Raw genomic sequence first — 22318 nt, 5'->3', positions numbered from 1 at the left:
TACTCCCTTTTATGCCAATCCTGTAGGAAGCATCCCCCTTATGGCCGATCCACCTATCTCATCAGAACACCGTATACCTTTTTCTAATTTTTTTTTTTTTTTTTTTTTTTTTTTTTTGTGTCTTCCATTTTGTTTGCTTCGCTTTAACATAAGAATTATTAAATACTTCCCCCTTGTTTCAGTAAAATTTGTCCACGTGGATAATTCGAGTGGAGGTGGAAATTCCCGCACAGTAGTAGATTCATCGGAGAGTAAACTGTACTACACTGAAATGGTGGTAGTCCTCGGTAGACACCTTGCAGTTGGTGCAAAAATGTTACTGCATTAGGTTCTACTTGGGGGGTTATCCCCCTTAAGAAACAAAGGCGCTCAAAAATGAATGTGAGCACGGAATGCTGGGTCTTTCCCCCGCATGTTGGCACAGCTAATTTGGAGAATTCCCTCCTTCTGATTATTTTGACCGATGTAACTATCGCAATATATAATGTTCTGCGAAAAAAAGAAATAAAGGGGTTGGCATTGCCTCGTGGAAGAACAACACATATTTTTCGAAAGGTAAATTTGGCATTTCTAGAAAGAAGTTAGAAGGAACTCCTTTCTCGCCTTTTTAAAAAATGCCAAAGTTGTACACTCGTATGGACAATTAAGGAAAAAAAAAAAAAAAAAAATACCACTTATTTGTGTAGTCTCTTTTCACCTTGACGGAATGCCCATTTGGCAAAACAGTAACTGAACGAACTCCTGCGGGGAAAATAATTTGAATGGAAGGTCACTAAGACAGATATGTCTCCATATCTGTCATGTTAGTTGTGCGCGCAATTTATCATCATTTGAAATTTCGTTAAATTGGGAATCCGACCGTTACTCCATCACGACGGTGATTCTCCCGATGAGTGGGAGAAAGGGAACGGTGCTACATTATTACAAAATTTTTTTCACATTTTTTCTTTTCTTTTTTTCTTCATCTATTTCGTTACCCCCATCCCAGCATCCCCGTGGATGGTTCCAAAATTGGAAAACAAAATAAGTATGAAGACATGGCCTTCCCTGGAGAAAAAAAAAAAAAAAAAATGCTCATTGAAATGTGCCTTCTCCATATTTAAGTACTCCATTCAGAACTATTTTTCCGTTTCGAAGGACTTCCTTACCGTCAACCTTGTTAGCATTATTGTTCATATTTTTTTTAATAGTATCTAATTTTCCCTGTCTTGGAGGATGCCTCCTTTTTTTTTTTTTTTTTTTTCTTTGTGCATTTGTGATTGTCCAAGTGCATTTTTTTTTTTTTTTCCCATTCTTAAAATTTCATTTTTCCTTTTTTTCCCTCAATCGAGGAATACGCCTATCGCTACACGAAACGTAGCGTGGCTCTTTACCGCTTTTACTGGCACGTTTGGCGAATGTATTGTTCTCATGCGTTAGGGTGTACATAAATTTATATACATATATATGCCTCCCCTAGAGCATACGCACGTTATGTTGTCTGCAAGCGCGCTAACAGATTTGTAAAAAAAGAAAACGAAATGAACCTCAGTCGAAATATTTTGTCTAAATTTAAAAAAAAGAAAAAAAAAAAAAAGGACAATGCGTTGCTAAATGAAGAACTGAATAAGATTGAGGAGGTATATACCTCCCCGTTTTGCGGATTCCTTTGGTGGCAACCATCGCTGCATTTTCTTTCTCCTCATTGGGGGGTTCGCTGTCCCACTTTGTATTTCCCTTTCCAAACGCAGAAATGGATGAGAGCGGATAACGAAATAACTGAAGAAACGGCCACGTCGGCCAAAAGAGAAGTAAAAATATACATACATATATATATGTATATCATTTTTTGACATGCACCACAAATTATGGAAAAACTGGGTACGCTTAAATGGTTATCTCCATTTCGTGTGCATTTTTTTTTTTTTTTTTTTTCGCCCCTTTTTTGGAAAGGAACTTTTAGAATTTATTCAAAATCAGGATGAATTTAAAAACATAAAAAAGCTGTCTTCTGACGAAAGTGAAGTAAATATGCCAAAGGGAGTTAAAAAAAAAAAAAAAAAGTTGCCAAAAAATGGAGTCTCAAAAGATGCAACATAGTTATGACATCCGCCCTGAATAAGGGAGCTTGCGAAGAAGGGAACCCCCCAATGCGCTATATTTATTTATTTTTCATTTTTAATCGCAGAAATGTGAAAAGAAGAAAAAAACGAGAATTATAAAGAACGATAAAGACCTGCTAAAAGAGTTGGAAAAACAGATTGACGAGAAAAAGTTAGCAGAAAAAAGAACATGAATAAATAGTTACCAACCAGCGTTGTATCTATTTGTCTTTGTAACGTCGTTCGTGCATGTTGTGAATAACCCTGTGTGCATTTTTTGCAGAAAGGGTCTCCTTTTTTTTTTTTTTTTTTTTTTTTTTGTGATATTCTCTCCACTTCTACACCTGCTCCATGCCTGTATTTTTAGAGTGCAAAAAGAAAAGCTGAACAAGGAAAATATGAAGAGGGAAGAAATTGAAACTTTGTATTTGACAGAAATTGAAAAAAAACAAAAGGAGGAAGAAAGAAATATGATTTTGAGGAACAAAGAAAGCGCACTAATAATAAAAAATCAAATTCAGGACAATTTCGTACGAAAAAAAAAAAAAAAAATGGGGGAATATAGCGTCGTGTGTAAATTGGTCTACAAGTGACACCATGTGTGGGTATTATAGCCCCCTCTTTTGTCATAAAAAACATATATATATATATATATATTTTCTCAACAGCTGAGGAAGCAGGAAGAAGAGAGGATGAAAATAATCGAGGGAAAATTAATGCAGAAGCAGTTTGAAAAAAATAAAGTTGAAGAACTGGAGAAGAAAAAACAAAAAGTGGAAGAACAACGGGCACTGTGCAGTTACATCCTTGAGAGCAACAAGAAGCACATTGAAGGTAAGGGTGTGAATGACAAAGAATATAAGGATACATTTGGATAAGACAGTGTATGCATTACAGTAGTTGGTAGATGTGTGCATATCACAACTGAAATTCGTCCTGGAGAAGGGGGGGCATGCACCAACGAGGGGGTACAAATTAATGATACACAACACGTGAACTTTACGCGCATACATACCGACGCACATGTTTATGCGTATGATTTTTTTTCCCATTTTTACAGCTCTGAGCGAGCAGAAGAAGGAGGAGAAGAGGAAAGATGCAGAGTAAAAAAAAAAAAAAGGGCCATTCGAAGAAAAATTTGAAAAAGCGCTCAAAAGAACGTTCGAAAAAACCTCGTCATTTTAACGCACGCAGAATCTACATGCAAGGATTTGTCTTATTCCCCCCCTTTTTTTCCCCTTTAACGAAGATTCGTCAAATACCAGGAAGAAAAGGCAACGAGAGAAAAGGAATACGAAGACAAAGTTAAGCGAGAAAAAGAAGAAAAAGAAAAAGAAGTCCACGAAATACGAATGAAGCAGAAAAAAAATGTCGAACTACAAGCTCACTTTGACGAAATACAAGCCTTGAAGTATGGACAGAAATTTTCTCATGCAAAGACGCATGAGAAACGAGAATATACCTCTTCTACCTACAGTTACACAAATTGTTGGTAACTCTTTTAAAACTTTTCCCTTTGAAGGTGGCAAAAAGAAGCCAAACGGAAGGAGGAGGAAAAAAGACTTTTAGAAGAAGAGAAAAAGAAAAAAAAAATAGAGGAATTAAAAAACGCCAGGATAGTTGCAATGGTTAGCATGCCCTTTTTGTTGGAAGGATGCCACGTGCGGGATCATCTCGCAATTTTGTCACTCATTACTACTTTATTATACCTTGGCTGCAATGCTTTGTTATGCTTTCTTCCTCCCCGATCAACTACACACCCTTCCACTTTTCTTTTTTTACGCACGATAAAATTCCCATTAAAAACAAAAATAAAATAATAATTATAAAATAACTTTTGCAGGAGCTGAAGCAGAAGAAAAAGTTGGAACTAATAGAGGAAGGCCAAGTGGAGGCTGAAAATTCCAAAAAAATATTCCAACTCCATGTACTGATTTAAAAAAAAAAAAAAATTGAATCATGTGGATGTATTTGTACACATGCACACAGCACCTTTTACTCCGCCATGGAAGCACATATGTATCGCCACACAACACTTTTCCTGCAGGAAAAGGAAAAAATGCAGAATGCAGAAAACGAGAAATTGAAGAAAAAAAATTATTATGAGAGTTTAACCAAGCTGATTAATTTAAAAAAAAATACAAAAAATAAAAAGGATAAAAAGTAGTGGTAGAAATCGAATTGGTCATATAAGAACGGGGGTTACACCCCCGGGGGGCTAATGTGACAGTGGCATGTAACACCACCGCAGTATGAAAAAAAAAAAAAAAAGAAACTGAGGCTATAGAAAAATCACAAACAAAGCAAATGTACCAAATGCATATGCGCAAATGGGCACGATAAAAACGACATGTAACCTACACAATCGTTTTCGCCACGAGGATTTGCCACAGTGAAGAACACGCAGGTGTGCACACGCATACTTAAATGCATGTATGTGTCTGTGTGTCCCCCTTTTTTTCGCCTACTTAAACTTCCTCTTTTTAACATTCAGTTTTAAATTTAAATCAACTTTTGGTGGGGCCTCCAGCCCGAAGTTCTTCGAAGTCTGCAGCAAATTCAGGTTGTTCACATCAAAGACGTCCTTCAGCGCGTAGGTAATGTATCCCTAAAAGAAAGAGAAGAAGGAATGTGTGCGTGATGAACGAATGGGATAATGGGTATACATATCTGTGTCCATGAATGGGAGAATAAGCATCGCCTTTTCAAAGCAAAGGGAAAAAAGTATATTTTCATACGCCCATGTGTAGACGCCTAGACGTCTCATATGCAGCAAACAAGTATGAAACAATTTAAAAAAAAAAAAAAAAAAAAAAAAAAAAAAAAAAAAAATTATGACCTGGTCAGGCAGAAATGAAAACAACACTTACACACACGTAAAGTATTTTTTCTTTTTTGCGACGTTCGCTGAACTTACATTCAAATAGGATTTGAAAGCCTCTCGAGCCATCTTGTGCAAGTGGAAATTTTTCGTGACGATGGACTCTATGTGCGACTGGACATTTATTAATTTGCTTGGATCATACGCAAACTGATTAATTGGGATGTTATAAAACTTTAAATAATTTAAAAATTTTAATTCGTGCTTCATTAGAAATATGATAGCAGATCCATTTGAATCTTTTCCTCTGCATGTTCTTCCTACTCGATGGATATATTCCTTGGAGTCATCGGGGGGGTCATACTGAATAATGTAATTAACATTCGGGATATCCAGGCCTCTGGCTGCTACATTTGTACAAAGCAGAATAGCACTTTGTGCAGCAGAAAACTCGCTGAAACTTTTAAGTCGTTTATTTTGCTTTTTTTTCCCATGAATACAAAAGGTGGGAATGTCAATATAATTTAGCAAATCGTTATAAAACTGAACGGACATGCAATTGTTAAAAAAGACCATAATTTTTTTCGATATATTTCTTTTTAAAAATGTAAATAGTAGAAGAAATCTTTTATCTTCATCAACTAAGGCATATCCCTGTTGCAGCCTTTCCACTGTGGCAATTTTCGTCGTTACTTCTATAAATATAGGCTTCTGCAGGGAGAGCCTTATTAAATTTTCAACTTTGGTTGTCTGTGTAGCTGAAAATAAAGCAGTTTGTCTTTTCTTGGGTAATCTTTTCACAATTAAATTTATTTCCTCCTCAAAACCAATTTGAAGCAATCTGTCAGCTTCGTCTATAATAAGCGATATCAAATTTTTGTAAATAAATTCTTTCGTGTTTTGCATATGGTCGAGCAATCTGCCTGGTGTTGCAATTAGTATGTTTATGCCATGAATAAATTTTTTCTTTTCTTCATTTCGACTCATCCCACCAATTATTATTCCATTTGTCTGGGGAATATATTTACACAGATCTTTACAGACTTGGTAAATTTGAAGACACAATTCTCTGGTGGGCGATATGATTAAAACCCCCGTTCCATTTTTCGGCAAGAATTTTATATTATATAAAATATTTATGGAGGGCACTAGAAATGCTAACGTTTTTCCTGACCCTGTCTTAGCTGCTCCAAGAATATCTTTTCCGTTTAAAAAATGAGGAATACATTTCGCTTGAATTTCTGTGAGAGTTACAAAATTCAGCTCCTTCAATCCCTTTTTAAGCGCCTCGCATATGTCTAGGTCATCGAACTTTGTTTCACTGTAAAACGTTTCTTTCTTTTCAACCTTGGAGGAAGAGGGGGGGTTCACGTCCCCATTGGTGCCGGCGCGTCTTTCATCGTTTGACTTGGCACCTCCATCGCCATCTTCCTGCTCATCACACACATTGGAGCAGTGTGATGCAGATTCATCCGCACTGTCTTCGTTCTCCTTGGACCCCCCGTTGGCATTATCGCAGTGTTCCAACTCGTCCGCGGAAATGAGATGATCCTCTGCACCATTGTGATTTCCATTGTGATTTCCATTTTGATTTCCATTTTGATGCTCACTTTGTTTCAATTTTCTTTTCTCTCCCCTTTTCTTCATTTTTTCATTTTGTTTTACCTCATTTTCTTGCTCGTCCTTCTTTCCGTTGTCGTCACTGGTAATTATAGCGTCATTATTATTAGTAGGGTCATTTGGTTCTGCTTTATTTTTTTCCTCCTCCATGAGTTCCTTAATTATTAGCGGTTTATATGGTGGGGATCTATGCGAAGCCCCGCAAATGGAATTCCCCTTGGGTACTATTCCGCAAGTTATACGTGAATGTACGTGAGGAAGTGGCCCTGCGTAGGGTTGCCTATGCCTATATATACCATAGGAAGGAGTATATATGACATATACTAAGTAAGCAGGAGGGTACAAATTTGGCTAAAAGAAAAAAAAAAAAAAGAAAAGGAAAGAAAAAGGCGAGAATTTATCCTACTCTTTGAAGACCTTTTCCTTTTCAAAAAGTTTCATTCTTTCTTGAAAAATTGACTGGCGCGAATTTTATTTTTCCGGAAAGGGACCCGCGATTTTTAGTAAAAATTTACGACATTTTTTTTTTTTGTGCCATTGGATGTATGGAACTGAACAGTTTTAATAAAAAAAAGGGCGAGAAAAGAAGCGGGAAATATAGCCTACGCAATGGCGCAAAATGGGGGAAGAGAAAAAAATTAGAACAAAAAAATCCGCGAAAAGTTTACTTAAAAAAATTACAAATGTTAGACCCTAGGATATTTTAGCATACCCTTCTATATTTCTTTTTTTTTCAATTTAAAAAAAGGAGAAATTTCAACCGTACAGGAGCTGTGGACATGCCTGAACGCAGATGGAGGCAAATTTTTTAAAAATTGGAAACGCAATAAAATAACTGTCTGAAATGGGAAAGAAAGAAGGAACACTTTTTTTATTTCCGTTCTGCAGATTGTGGCATACTCAATTGATTATCTTCCTCGGAAAAAATATATCAGCAAGGACTGTCCCAAGTGTCAACCATAACGTATTATAATGGAAAAAGAAAAGAAAACAAAAAAAACCCTTATCAATGTAGTAACATTTTTGAATTAAGAAAATGTATATTTATATGGCCATTTTCGAAATAGAAAAACTTCAAAACGGTTAAAAGGAAAAAAACGAGTCTGGAAAAAAACATCAACATTAAGGGGTATTTTTATGAAGAGAACATAATTTCCTCTTCTTATAGGCAATTCTTTAAATTAAAAAAAAAAAAAAAAAAATGAACACGCAGAAAAGTGCCACTGTATGTATAACAATATATGTTCCTTCTTTTTTTCACCTTGTAAGGAAAAAATTTTGATTTATTTATAAAATGTAGAAAATACGTAAAATTGTACCGTCTATCAGAGTGATGGGCCATGGAAAAATTGTGAAAGAAATAGCAGGAAATATTATATGCTGTAAGGAAATGTTTATGCGGGGAAATATTTCCTGACGATGCCCTATCCCCCTTTTTTGAAGCCCCGCTTGGGGACAACATCACACCGTATGTTTACTTTTCTGGTAGATTTGTAATGAAGGTGTGAGATACAATTTTCTTTCATCTTGGAAGCAATATATACTTACAGGTGTACTTTTCCATATGGTGAGGGGCATCCACCCTACACCATGTTAGACCGCCATACACTTTCTCCCTCCTGTGGGATGAACAAACAATATTTTCCTATTTCCAAATGGAATAAATAAGGGCGCATATAAAATTACGCCATCCAATCAAAGGGGGCACGCGCATAACCACTGCTAAGATTGACTCACATATGGGTATACATAAATGCAGCAAAAGATAATACTATCCAAGGTGCACTGTATGCCCCTAGCTTTTGCGAATATTCAAAGAATTTGAAGTGGTATGGCAACCCACTTAATACATCAGAGGCGGAATTTTTCGAAATTGGACAGGGGGGGGCATCGTCATTCAGCTTACTCCTTGCTATGCGTGAAAAGCGGATGGTGAAACGCACACTCTTCGATGTTGTTACCGCAAAAAATGAGGTAAAAAAATGTGAAAAAAAAAAAAAAAAAGAAATATATATATATATAAATCAAATAAAATAGCGTATGTCGTTTTTTCTGTTGCGCGATTTGACAACTGGGAGAACACCCCCCGTTGTGCATATGTTCGTGCGTTGTAATTCCACCCGTTTGCATGCATATGCCTGTGTCAACCACGCTCGTTGTGCACTTCTCGAACGTTTGAAGAATCGTCTTCCTTTGGGGGATAAACATTTTTTTTTTGCATTCGCCCCTGCGCAGTAACTCTTTCTGTTCGATTGTCTTATCTTTCTGCCGCTCGTTTGAGTGTGTTGGCTTGCCTAAGGTATTTATCTCTGCGCGTAAAATTGCGCCAAGTATGTGCGCGGCATTGTGAAGTATGCCAAAGCACGCACAAAAATTGCGCAACAGTGTACAGCGTAACAGTTGCGCAAAAGTGCATAAATGGCTAATTTATTACTCGCGTGGAAGAGTAAAGCTTTCTTTCTTTTCTTTCTTTTTTTTTTTTTTTTTTTTTTTTGCACTTTTTCCAAAAACATAGCAGCCATTTTTTTCCCCCACGCGGTATGCAAAGTATGCACATGAACATACACGGATAAACGCGCAAAATTTGCAAGCAGACAAATTTCCACAGATAATGCGCGCGCAGTAGCACTGCTTAAAATTATTTTCCAACTGGACTAATTTCAAAAATAAGTGAAAAGTAAAAATATTCCTTCTACTGCATGGGTGAGTGTTTTATTTTATTTTTTCTTTTTTTCCGAAGTGAAAAGCATAGAAGAACTGGAAAAATAAAACTGCAGAGGTGTTTTTTTCTCTCTCTTCATATATCCATCGCTGATCTGGAAAAGAAGTCCAAATTGGCAACACGTACGCATCACCGTGTGAGAGATACTTAGTTGAGGTAACATCCCTTGGTGGAAAAAAAAAAAAAAAAAAAAAAAATGGCAGCAGGAGTGTATTATATGTATCCTTACACACACGTGCATAACTCATTGCACGCTTAATAGGCGAGAATGCAACGTCTGTCATCCAGAGGGAGTTTAGAAACAATTTTTATGGAGCTAGCAGGCACATGTGAAATATGCGCGTAGTTGTAGTTAACACCGCATAACATTTCTTCCCTCCTTTAGGCTGCGAAGAAGAGAAAATCCCCCACAGGCAGCACCGCGTGCACCGGACAAGCAGACCCTCCAAAAAAAAAAAAAAAAAAATTTCCAGAAAAGTGCTATAGAAGACAATGGGAGGATTTTCAAGCAAAAATATGGAATATTACAACTACGCCAGTATGAAGCTGCTGGACAGGAGCAAATACATAAATGAAGAGGAAGAAGAAGACGATTACCACTACTGTAAGGAAACTGACATCCGAGAAACAATTAAAAAAGCGAGAGAAATAAAAAATTGTAATTACAAGGAATCGATGGATTTATACATAAAAGCGTTGAAGACGCTAAAAAAGTTAAAAGAAAACAACTCCAGGATATATAGAAATGTTCTTGAATTTGAAATAAGGCCTCAAGAAATAGCTAACAGTATGTCGTTAAAAAATAGTTTAGAAAAAAATATGTATATGAAGAAAGAGGGTGATAAAGATTACACGGGCGGTCCATCGAATGATAATCAAACCATATCAATAAATAATAAAATTGCATCTCTGTACAACGAAATTGCAGATCTTTGTTGTATTCACGATTTTATAGAAAAATCACTCTTCTATTATGATAAGGCTTGTTCATATAATCCTTCCAAAATTGATTATATATACAAGAAAGGGGTTTTATTTCAACAAATGAATGACACCGAAAGGGCCATTAACACTTTTAAAATTATTTTGTCTTCAGAGCCAAACCATATTCCTACATTATTTTCGCTGGGGAATTTGTACAGATATATAGATAACCACATTGCCCTTTCTTACTTCGAGGCTATCCTCAAAATCGAGCCGAATAACACGGAAGTTTTATCCCTCATCGCTTCCTGCTATGATAATCTGGGGAAATTGAATGAAGCCATTTCGTATCAGAATAAGGCCGTTCAAATCGACCCCGATAATTTCAACCATAAGAAGTTTGCCCAGAGACTCATCGAAATGAAGTCTCACAATTGAGTTCGCCCCTGCAATTATCCAATCTGCTATGCATAGTGTGTGATGGCGTCATTAGCCTGTTCTCCATTTGGTCTTTCCGCTTGACCGCGCCCCGTGGGATCTTCCTTTTTTTTTTTTTTTTTGTGATATGCCCCTTATGGAAATTTTGTTTTCCCTCGATTTGTACACAAACAAGCCGCTTACATGTGTGCCCCCGTGATGCTCACCCGAGAAGACGTGTATACGTGTCCCTACACATGGAGCGCCCTCGGTACATGCAATGCATGGCAGAGATATTCCTCTCGAGCTGCACATCAGTAACCTTTCCCTATGTGTGCAACCTTTTTGTTCTTTTCCCATCGATAAATTGTTAAATCGGTTTACCGGGCCTGTGTGTGTGTGTGTGCCCGTGTGTATATCCCCCCTCCCTGTGTGTGTGTTTTTCTTTTTCTTTCCGCCTTGCCAATTTTGCCCCAATTTTTAACCGAAGCGTAAGTGCATACGTACATACGGATGCCCCGCAGTTGCGCCTGTTCATCAATACAATTTAAAATGAGAAGACACGCGCACGCGTATTTAGTACATGTCGATAAGGTGGCTCGAATCGGTTTTGCACCCTCTAACTGCGGGGATAGAGCTGAGCGATGTTTGCTGCGGTGTCGAAAGAGTACACAAATGGAAAAAGGAAAAAAAAAAACACATTTGTTTGGTTTACAAAATGACAAAAAAAAAAAAAAAAAATGATCATTGCATGACGAACGGGGGGTGCTGGTGTGGTACCCCCATCACGACATCAACTAAAAAAATGGAATACAAAGCAATTCACTCCGAAAAGGAATTTGGGCAAACATACAAAATTTGTATTCAAAAATTTGATGAGAATAGAGGATGGGTTAAAAAAAAAAAAAAAAGTGTCGCTTTCCCTCCCTCACTAATCGTCAAAAGTCGATAAGAACAGGGACTCCACAAAATCGAACAACACTTTGTGTATCCATATGTACGGCCGGAAGCCAGACAAAAACAACCCCTCATTGCCCCTCTTGTACAACAAATAAATGAGGTTATTATTTTTTGAAATTTTTATAATGTCAAAATGAGTGAAATGGAAATTTCTGGAATCTGAGGAGAAAATAAAAACGAGGGGAAATTGAAAATACTGAATATTTTTCGAAATAAATTGATTAGCTGAATCTTGCAGCATGTACAAAAAAACCTTTAACAATTTGTAATCCTTTGGATAAAAAAAATGGGGAATTATGATGGACATGTCACTGGTAGACACAAAACTGCTGTTCCGCTTAAACTCTTTTTTCTCATTAAGGATATTTATTTTTTTCATAAATTGGTAAAATTTCTGATTTTCGCAGAAGTTGAAATAGCTTTCTTCATTAAAATACGTACATATATATATCCATACTAGGTAATTGTACACGTTATAAATGAAGGAAAGGTTAAACAAAAATTTTTCTTGAGCATTGCCTTGGAAGTTATTTTCTTCAAAATAAATTTTCCACTTGTCGTAGATAGCCTTTGCATTAAAATATGCTTTCATTGCGTTTTCGAACGATTCGTCACGTGGGGATCTTCCTCCGTATATTTTATTCACCTCTTTCTGTTGGCCACTGCGTTCGTCCTTCAAGAGTGCCTCCCCGTTCGGAGAGACACCCTCGTTCGTTCGGCCCTCCAGGGGAATGAAGCAGTCGTAATTGGGTGCGTCCTTACGTGGTACGCCCCCATTGGGGGAAACCCCATTTGCGAATTCACAATCGTGTGGGAATTTGAATCCCCCTTGGCGATCTCCACACAACAAAGACATGTCTACTTCGAAGAAGTTCCTATGGAAGCAGGATTCACGCTGTTTGGAAGAGCGTTCCACCTCGCCGTTACCACTCAAAATGGGTACACGTGAGCTGATGGACTGATCTCCCAAATAGCTACCATCGTGATGATTCTGCCAGAAGAAATGACTCCCCCTGAAAAAACTCTGATTTGTTGCGCTTTCTCTACTCTTGTTCGTGGTGCTAAACAGATGGTTATCTTCATCATTCGTTAAGTGTGTGCAACCCATATCGAGATGTTCATCATTCATGTCCTTCAGAATGGATTCATTGCCACTTATACGCTTGACGTTAATACTTTCATCCTTACTGCTTCCTGTGTTTTCACCAATGTTCAGGAAAATTCCCTTCTTACCGATGACATTGTACTGAGTTTCATTTTTGTAATTCTGATTAGGATCTTTTTTAATAAAACTGAGAGAGGAGCAATTTTCGTCATCATTAGTTGTTTTAATGGGGTAATTTGAGAAATGCGGAACATTTGGAATTCCATCCAAAGGAATTTGTTCATTGTTAAGCGAGAGATCTGGAACGCAATGTCTACTTAATGGACATTGCACATGCCCCCCATTATTAACAACTTTTATCGGTTGTTCTGTCTCCTTCCTATTGGTGGGGAGTCCAAAAAGCAATGTACCCCCCAAGCTACGTCCTCGCCCCTGGGGAATTCTCCTATTTGGTGTGTCAAAACTGACACGGTGAAATAAAGATGCCTTGAAAAACTTCGTTAACTCGCTCGTGCAGGAGAAGAAGTATCTCTGCTTAATGAGGGTTGAAAAGGATTTCAAAAAAATATGTATAGAATAGAAAATTGTATGAATGAGGGAAAATTTTTTTTTCTGCGTTTCATTAAAATCATCTGGATAATTAAATATATCAAACATATTATTGTAGGAAAAATTGATTAAAAGGCATATTTCTTTTGTGTGTTTCTTTCCATATTCATCACATGTAGAGGTATCGGAATAATTACTTTCTTCTTCTGCAAGTAGTACATTTTTATTTTTAATAAACGAGTTTATCATCATTTGATCTCTGTCCATTATATTTTTTTCATGCTGTGTTTTCTTACATTCGGGGTTTTTGAAATTACTTGTGATTTTATTTTTTATTCGGAAAAAGCTGTACCTAAATTTTTGCGAAATTCCTGATGCGTCCTCCACCTGCCGTCCCTCCTTCATTATCTTCGTTTCTCTATTTCGAAATTTGTCAAGTACGTTTATTTTTATCATTTTTTTTTTTTTTTTTTTCATCGAACTTGTGTCAAAGTCGGGGAGTGGAGCTTCGATTGGTTTGGGCCCCTCTTCGTCGTTTCGAGAGTGGACATCACCTCGATCGTGATCTCCATTGTGGTGAACATTACGGTTTTCCTTGTCTTCTCCTCCGCTTTCATCATATTGTCCAGATCCCATTTCCCCCCCTTCCTTATGAAGTCTTTCACCACGCACTGTGCCGAGAGAAATGGTGGGATCATGGCCAACCAGGTCTTCTTCCTCACCTGTAGCAAAATGGGCCAAATGAGGGTTCGCTCGTTGGTCACTGTCCTTACTATTGCAATGGGGATTGCCGTCCTTATAGCTGTGTTCATCGCTTCCGTTTCTGTCACCTTTAATGTTATATTTTAACATGTCAGCATACAAATTCTTGTCTCCCTCCATCTCAGTAACTGCGTTAAATTCGCTCTCCTTGACGAAGTCGCTCTTTCCCCAAATGTCTTTACCTTTGTTAAAAAAGTTTAATTTAGATATATTCATAAATGACTCTATTTTTTTCTTTTTCCATTTTTCTTTCATATTTTTTATCTTTTCCATATGTTTTTTCTTTTTTTTTTTTTTTGAAAAAATTTCCGAGTCATTGTTGAGACCAATATTTCCTTCTTGTGTGTATCTGTCATCGGATTTATCCTCTCCCTCTTCTTGATGGCAATCTGTATAATCGGAGTAGTCCTGCTCAGCTTCGTATTGTTCTTCTCCTTTTCCTTCTGCCCCGTGCCCTTCCATCAATCGGTTATTCTCCACATCGTGATGGTTAGGTCCCACTGGGTGATTATCCACCTTGTCATCCACCCCATGTGTTCGTAACGCAGGCAGGTTTTCCATTTTGTGAGAGAATCCATATGACTGCTTCGGGTTTTCCTCCATAACCTTCCTGGTACTGGAAGAGGCCTGTTCCCCCTGTTCGTCCTTCACATGATCATGTTGTAAGATGGAATTTTCACCCTTTCGTATTTTCATGTCAGATATCAAATTTTCAATGTGCCATTTTTTTATTTCTTTAAAGCAGTTTTTCCCATTTGTGTGTTCACTTTCGGATTTTTTTTTTTCTTTAAAAAAAATATTCATAATATTATTTTTATAACTCTGTTGATTTATCACTTCGCCTTCTTCTTCGCTTTTATTTGCCTGTCCAATTTTCGAACTGTTTTTTTTTTTTTCCTTACTGTGATTATTTGATGGGTCAAATTTCAGGTCGACATTCCCCTTCGCTTTGTAATTTAGTAGAGGGGATTTGTATGGACTGGCACTGTGCAAATTGAAATGGGGAGTTTTGCTACTATCACCTGGTGTTTTGTTTTTTTTTTTTTTGTAAATTTTTTCCAAAAAATAATTTAGCAGAATATTTGTACCATCATTGAAGCCGAGGAAAACGAAATTGTGATTTTTAAAAATAGATTTAAAATGACTCATGGCAATATTCAAATCGTTGTAGTTGTCACTATAGAAGGAGAATGGGCATGAGAAAAGCGGCGCGTTGAACTCAGCCTTTATTCCTTCCCCCAACTGTACCTCCTCGGTATCCTTCTTCGTTTTTCCATTTGCACAATTTTTTAATGTCTCGCTAGTATTGACATGATCATATGAAGTTTTCTTTCTATTACTATTGTCCACTTCGTCGGAGAGTCGATTAGCAACCTTGTTGTTTTCTTCGGGAACGCGCCTCTGTTCATCATGGAGGAAATTCTCACACAAAGGGAGATCTCTGTCCTGATCTTCCTTGTAAGATGAAACAACTGATTGAGGTTGCATTGCACTGCTTCTGTGGGCACAGTTATGGAGGTACTGATGGTCTACATTTCCGCTTAGTTTCCCCCCAATGGAGGTACCATTTCTACTTTCCACATTGGTAATATTCAGTATGTTGGAATTTTTGTTGCTAAAAATGAACGGAATGGACAATCCAAAATTTATATTAATATGAACATGCACACAAATATATCCAAGCAATTTGGCTATTACCGTAAAGGAGTCTATTTTGACATCTTTCGAAAGCACGTAATATAGGGGGGCGCAATTCTTTACTTCTTCTACGTTTATATAATTGTAAAATATTTCAGGCACAATTACAATTATTCCTTTCACATTTTTGTATTTCCATTTATTCATGTGGGTTCTTATTTTATCTTCCATGGCGTTCTCTCCGTTTCCGTCTACATCAAAATTGTTTTTTTGTTCGGATGAGAAAATTTCTGAACCTACCTTCACTCCATTCTGCTTTCTACCTGTTTGTACATCTACACATTCTTGTACAGTAGATGATTTCCCTGAGAGGGAGCTCTGATGTTCATTTCGTTCATCAAATGTGTTAAATTCTTCTCCCTGAATATGGCTTCTCCTTCCTTTGGTGGATTTTTCCTCCATTGGCACTTCTTCCGCCAGAGCGATATCTTCCCTCTGTGTAGAACATTTCCCATGGTATACTTTTGTAATGTTTTCCTGAACATAATTTTTTTCTTCCACTTCCTGGGATGGGTCGTTTCCATCCACATGGGGTTCACTAGAGTTCTTCAAGAATTCCTCCTTAAATATGCAAGCAAACTGGAAATACTGAATGAGGACGGTATCTTGGAGGTACAGAAACTGGACATGCGGATCATGTGTGGTTCCTATATTCAGCGCATTTTTCCATTTCTGATCAATTAAAATAAGTTTAATTTTTTTCTCCTGTTTTATATTTACCAAGTCGTACAAATCAATTTCGTAGCTACTCTTTTTCGAATTTTCACAATTTTTTTTTTTTTTTTTTTTAACAGTACAATTTGGAAGGTAGTAGTCTACAATTACAACGCCAAAGTTGTTGTTGCTGAGAACTTCCCGTGTGTTGATATTTGATTTGAGGCAAATATTTTCATATACTCTTGTATATTCAATGAAGAAGAAGAAGAATTGCCACAATATATTTTGCATCCATTTTTTTATTTGGATAAAAATACTTCCTATGAACTGAGGTATGTTTATTAGTGTTCTTTTCCATTTTGCTTTACCTTGATTGCTATTTTTTTTTTTCTGCTTCCTTTCTTCTGTTTTTTCCCATAAGAGGTGATTTACGTATGCCTTTTTTTTTTCCAGGTAAATGTAGAAAACGTGCACAAATAGCTGTTGCAGCACTGGGTGGATGAGGTAAAGCGGGCTCCGGTAAACTCGCTCCAGACTACTGCACCTGATAATAGGGTGGAAGGGAATTATTTTGTGGAAGGGAATTATTTTGTGGAAGGGAATTATTTTGTGGAAGGGAATTGGGTGTAAGTTGATTCACTTCATTTTGCAGATCGCACGTAAAAAGACACGAGCGGGAATATTTCATGTTGCACTTCTCCTTCCGATGGGTAGATTTTTTTTTTTTTTTTTTTTTTTTTTTTTGGCGTATTGCACGAGGTGGTTAGTACACCAAAATGATGAACAACAGCGAGGTGATCTCCTCCTTTTCTTACCCCTTGAGAATCCGCAGAGATTTTTTTCCAATCGAAAAGACCAACCCCTTTGAGCAAAAATTATAATCAAATATGAAAAATAAAATTAACAAAACAAAAAGAATGGTAAATAAATCCATTATGTTGACTCTTTAAGGAATCTCACGGAAGGGTTGGCGTGTTTGTCCTGTTCCTCCGCAGGAGGCATCTTCTGCCTTGCGTTCTCAGCGATCGCAAGAAGGGGGGGGGGTTCCTATATGCGCCAATACATACACGCGTCTATTTATACATGCGTAAAGCGTATGGGCCTGTACACCGTGGTCAGCAAATTCGCTTTTCGCTTGTTGGGTAACGGAACAGGAGCACACTCCTCTTGGCGCTAATCGTGGAGTTCATTTTGTGTACTCACTCATATTTTCCCGAGCATTATGACATGATGACAGGGGGATGATAAACGCAAGCACAACACGTTAGTGGGCCCTTCACAAGCAGAAGTTCGTATGCCCCAAACGGTGAACCTTCGTGCAAACGAGCGACTGAAAGGTTCCTCTCAATATGTAAGGGAAAATAACTAACAAAAAAAAAATAAATAAAATAAAAATAACACATGTATTCCCTGTTTAATGGATTCCCTTAGGGGATTTTTTTTTTTTTTTTTTTTTTTTTTTTTTATTTATTATTATTTTTTTTTATTTCATGAGTAAACTGTATTTATCCCTGCATAGTTGTTAAAACATGGGGCACTTAGAAAATTAATTACGGATCCAGAAGTTTTCCTTTATGGATGTGCCAGTGGGCGGAACACGGACAGTGCCCCTATTTTAGCGCCAAATAAAAAGGTGAACAGGGAAGGTGACGTATCGCAAGAGATGTCGCTTTTACGTTTTTTTTTTTTTTTTTTTTTTTTTTTTTTCTCTTCCGTAAGACTAATCAAGAGATTGCGCAAGGATGCGTGATGATACGCCCACCCATAGGGGGCAACGTGAAACGAATTTGATATTAAACGAAGCGACATAGGGGGGGGGGTAGCGCGGTAAAGAGGTAACGGCAACCCGCTATTATCTGACTTTAACGAGGAAGAATAAACCACAGGGGAGGGGAGGAGAAAAAATCCGAACGAATATTCTCCTGAGGAAAAATGGCGTCGAAGAATAGGAGTTATAGAGATGACCATGCCGATGAATACTACCACGGGGGGGAGAAGGGCAAAGGGAAATTTTACACCCGAGGAGGTGATGGTAGTGGAGGATGGGAGGGGCATGACAAGGAAAGGGACGAAACCTGGGATTATCACGACAGGAACAGAAATACCCATGAGGATAATTTTGCCATGAAGGAGCACCACAACCGGTACAAGGATAGGGGTTATGGTGAGAAGCACGAGTCGAGGCATGGCGAGAGGGGAGACAGAACAGATCGACCTTACGACAAATACGATGAAGACCGGCACGCGTACGACCCCAAGAGGGGGAAGAGGAAGTACGGAGAGAGGAGGAACAGCCGACTGAGCCCTGAAAGGGGATATGGGGGAAGAGGCGACTCTGATCTTTATGAGAAACACAACAGTAGCAGAGCAACGGGGGGTGCAGATGACGGGGAGAAGGATAGCAGGAAGAACTGGGCTAACCATCGCAGCTACGGGAGAGATGGTCAAAGGGATGATCGGCGGGATGGCCACAGGGATGGTCACAGGGATGGTCATAGAGATGGTCATAGAGATGGTCATAGAGATGACCACAGAAGAAGCGAACACAATTCATTTTCCAGATATAAAGGGAGCGAAAGAAGGAGATCCTACACTAATAGCAGCGTGGAGGATAGCCAGAGTGAATATGGGTCCGGGTCGGATAATGAGAATGATAAATACCGTTCTTACGGGAACAAGAAATACAAGGTGGGGGAAAGCTCGGATGACCAAGGCGAATTCACAAAGGGGAGTTACTCCCGCGGTGGATACCCCCATGGAGGTTACACGCACAGTGGTTACACCCGTGAGGGACACACAACGAGAAAAATCAACAATGTAAATGATGTACTGGAAATGAAGAGCAACATAGAATTGTCTAATTTTATTTTTATTTACAAGTTAGGAGAAAGCATAACAGAAGATGAAATAGACGAGATGATGAGGAATACAGCCATCAGTAATGCATTCTCTCTGCCAGTGAACATATACATAAATAGGTTATCGTTCTTTTGTATGAAGGACGAATTATTCGTTAGGGAGGGGTTGGAGTTTATAAAAAATAACTCGTACTTTAACAATATCCAGTTAAGTATATTAAACACACAAATGAATAATGAAGTTAATGATGATCGATGTTGCATCGTTGAGTTCCCATCCAATGAAGCATCCGCAAAATTGTTTTCTCTGTATGAGAAGAATAAATGTTGTATCGAAATTGGAAAAAACACATCGTATATATTTCCCCTATTCAAGTTGAAAAAAAAAATGAATAAAATAGTGGAAGATAAACAAGCGCAAAAAAAATTCTATGATTGGTATTGCTCTTATTGTAACTTTCTCAACTTTTCACGTAGAACGGCTTGTTTCTTTTGCAAAGAAACAAAAACTAATGATGCGAAATTGCTGGAGAGTGAGACCAAGATACCTTCTAATGTGTTTATGAAGAATGGGTCCATGATGGGCGCTCCTGCTCCACAGGATGGAGGGCCCTACGGAGGGAATACTGTATTTAACGGTATTCCCAACGTGGAGCAAGGGGGTTTTGGCCATTCTGGAAATAACGCTCCCCTTGGGGGGAATGGCGGTGTATCTAATTCGGAGGCAGACTTCACACAACAAGAAGCCAATCCCACAGTTGAAACTGTCACATCAGTCGGATTAGCTAGCGCAACTGTAGCAGCCGCAGGGATATATGCGGTGAACTCCCCCCCCTTGCACCAAATGGAAGAAAATTCAACGGAAAATTTCGAAAGTTCCGTAAAGGAAATCCTGGAAGATATTGAAAAGACGAACATGCTGATATTGAAAGACATAGATGGAAGCATCCCCAATAAAGACATTTTAAAGTTTATGAACGAAGTTTTCGAAAATAGACATGTCAATTATCTGTACCTGTTTAATGATGTAAGGAGTTCAAATAAAAGGAAAGGCTTTTGTTTCGTGGAATTTGAGAGAGCAAGTTACGCAGAGCAAATGATGAACGAACTGGAAGGAAATTTCTACATCAATTATAAAAATAATTTTTTTAAGTTGGATTATGTATACAAAAAGGGAAAGGAATATTTTTTCCATTCCATCAATTTGGCAAAATTGAACATTAACAAAACCGCAGCAACTGTACTTATGAAAAATTATATTCCGCATTTTAATTTTTTTGTTAGCTACATGGAGACCGTTGTAAATATGATGAGCATAAGTAACTACACCTTTTTCCTTCATTGGTCCTCTCAAGTTTTTATACTTAAGAAGGAAAAGCCAGCACTCAGTGAATTTTTTTTTGATTACAATACTCAGTATTATTACCACCCCGTTTTTCAAATATATTTTGACAACAAGACGAATTTTTATATGTCTCTTTCGAAGGGGTACTACATGTGGAATGATAAGATTAAGTGCCTCGTCAGGATGTACATGGAGAATGAGCCACAGGTAAATGTTGATCATCGAGGAGGTGATCAAAGCGCAGTGGCGATACATACATCAGCTACGATGGTGACTTCAGACAGTGGGGAACAGAATCAGGAGAGACGCAAGGAGGACATTCCTAGGGAACACCTCCTCCCGGCAGTGGACAGTGGTGAAATCACCGGGCAAGAAAATAACCCCATCTGTGGGGGGAGCGGTGTGACTAATAACTGGGCTAACCAGACTGGTGGTAACGAACACATGGGCGCTGTGAACCCTATGTCTAGCGCAAGCGGGGATGGTGGGAAGGTCAATGATCCAAATTTGCACCCTAATGAAGAAACCTCGAAAAGTTCAGCCCTAGATAAAATATCCAGTCTAGTGGAAAGAGCCAAGATGATAGCCCTGGCTTCTAAAAAGAACATTGAACAAATGAACTTGAACGAAGGGAGCTCAACTAATTTGGAAAAAAAAAGTAAAGAAATAATTAAGAAGCATTTCGCTACCGATTCGGCTGATGAAGATAACGACGACCTTTCTGACAAGGAAGAGTTGCAAAAAAAAGGACACCCTAACAACATAGCATATAACAAGGGTAGCCAGCTGAATAAGGGGCCCACTGGAATCACCAGCACAACCATGGAAGGTGGTAGTAATTACCATAAACCATCCTACAAGACGAAGAATTCCTTGATTGAGAGTCTTGCCAAAGTACAGAATAGAGGGCAGTGGGCTGGCACCACGAAGGAACACAATAATAATGCCAACAATTTGAATGAACCGAATAGAGTACCTAATTCCGAAGCAGTGAAAGTAGAAGGGAGAAATGAGCACTCCTCCAACAGCGCCAACGATTTGAACATTTGTTTTATTTGCCTGCGCAAGTTTGAAAATGCCCATCACTTGCAGAAGCATATTGATATGTCCTCTTTGCATAGGAGGAACTACGAGCTTGTAATGAATGTTATGAGTGCTAGTTAGGGTGCCCCACGGATGGAGAACATGTCGAGAATATTCAGAGGAAAAAGTGGCCCCCCCTCTTTTTGGAGGTCTTTTCATGCTCACGTTTGCATTTGTATGAAAATTCCTTGTTCAATTTGTTACACTCTTGAAGTATTTTTTTTTTTTTTAAAGAAACGGAAAAATTTACAACGTTGCGCAGAGCGCGTGTGTACGTGTATACACAAATGGATGTAAAATTTATCTCCCCCACACATTACAGCGCCATATTTTTTTTTTGCCCTACCTCTGCATTCGCAATATTTCCTCCGTCACGACAAGTGTATCTAAGCTTGTTCACATGTATCATGTGGCTCACCAACTTTCTTTCACTCGTCTGTTTTACTTTTTTTTTTTTTTTTTTTTTTTTTTTTTATTACTGGTTTGGATTCTTTTTAGGCACACCTGTTTTGGGTGCCTCACAAAAATGGGGCAAAAAATGAGGGGCATATTAAATAAAAAGATAAAGTAGTGGATTCGGGCTGCTACCCTACTTCAAATAAATCAACGTCGAGAGTAAAACTTTCACAAGGTTGGTATTCACCGATCTCTTATGAATGGATACTATATACTCCCCCCCCCTTATTTGGCAGATTCCAATTTCCGGGCGCGTGCAT

General features: G+C 38.1%; 5 protein-coding genes across 5 annotated transcripts; 3 read left to right on the top strand and 2 right to left on the bottom strand.

The window, feature by feature from the left end:
- Positions 1 to 1520: 1520 nt before the first annotated feature.
- Positions 1521 to 4248, top strand: PKNH_1118700 (TPH domain-containing protein, putative; the record flags this gene model as incomplete). The annotated part of the gene is made up of 11 exons (XM_002261327.1): positions 1521 to 1619; positions 1731 to 1790; positions 1933 to 2004; positions 2168 to 2253; positions 2449 to 2611; positions 2750 to 2915; positions 3142 to 3184; positions 3331 to 3492; positions 3604 to 3709; positions 3925 to 4008; positions 4129 to 4248. 11 exons carry the CDS (start codon positions 1521 to 1523, stop codon positions 4246 to 4248), a joined length of 1161 nt encoding a protein of 386 aa, XP_002261363.1.
- A 297-nt stretch (positions 4249 to 4545) lies between these two features.
- Positions 4546 to 6672, bottom strand: PKNH_1118600 (ATP-dependent RNA helicase HAS1, putative; the record flags this gene model as incomplete). The annotated part of the gene is made up of 2 exons (XM_002261326.1): positions 4546 to 4689; positions 4999 to 6672. 2 exons carry the CDS (start codon positions 6670 to 6672, stop codon positions 4546 to 4548), a joined length of 1818 nt encoding a protein of 605 aa, XP_002261362.1.
- Positions 6673 to 9760: 3088 nt separating this feature from the next.
- PKNH_1118500 (tetratricopeptide repeat protein, putative) lies at positions 9761 to 10606 on the top strand (the record flags this gene model as incomplete). The annotated part of the gene is made up of 1 exon (XM_002261325.1): positions 9761 to 10606. One exon carries the CDS (start codon positions 9761 to 9763, stop codon positions 10604 to 10606), a length of 846 nt encoding a protein of 281 aa, XP_002261361.1.
- Positions 10607 to 11516: 910 nt separating this feature from the next.
- PKNH_1118400 (conserved Plasmodium protein, unknown function) lies at positions 11517 to 17250 on the bottom strand (the record flags this gene model as incomplete). Its single annotated transcript, XM_002261324.1, has 2 exons — positions 11517 to 16860; positions 17132 to 17250. 2 exons carry the CDS (start codon positions 17248 to 17250, stop codon positions 11517 to 11519), a joined length of 5463 nt encoding a protein of 1820 aa, XP_002261360.1.
- Positions 17251 to 18248: 998 nt separating this feature from the next.
- PKNH_1118300 (Ran-binding protein, putative) lies at positions 18249 to 21683 on the top strand (the record flags this gene model as incomplete). Its single annotated transcript, XM_002261323.1, has 1 exon — positions 18249 to 21683. One exon carries the CDS (start codon positions 18249 to 18251, stop codon positions 21681 to 21683), a length of 3435 nt encoding a protein of 1144 aa, XP_002261359.1.
- Between the last annotated feature and the right edge of the window lie 635 nt (positions 21684 to 22318).

The sequence above is a fragment of the Plasmodium knowlesi genome, assembly GCF_000006355.2.
Source record: "Plasmodium knowlesi strain H genome assembly, chromosome: 11".
NCBI classification, from domain to species: Eukaryota; Apicomplexa; class Aconoidasida; order Haemosporida; family Plasmodiidae; genus Plasmodium; species Plasmodium knowlesi.
The sequence above is the reverse complement of the archived record's forward strand: the minus strand, read 5'-3'. Positions and strand labels throughout refer to the sequence as shown.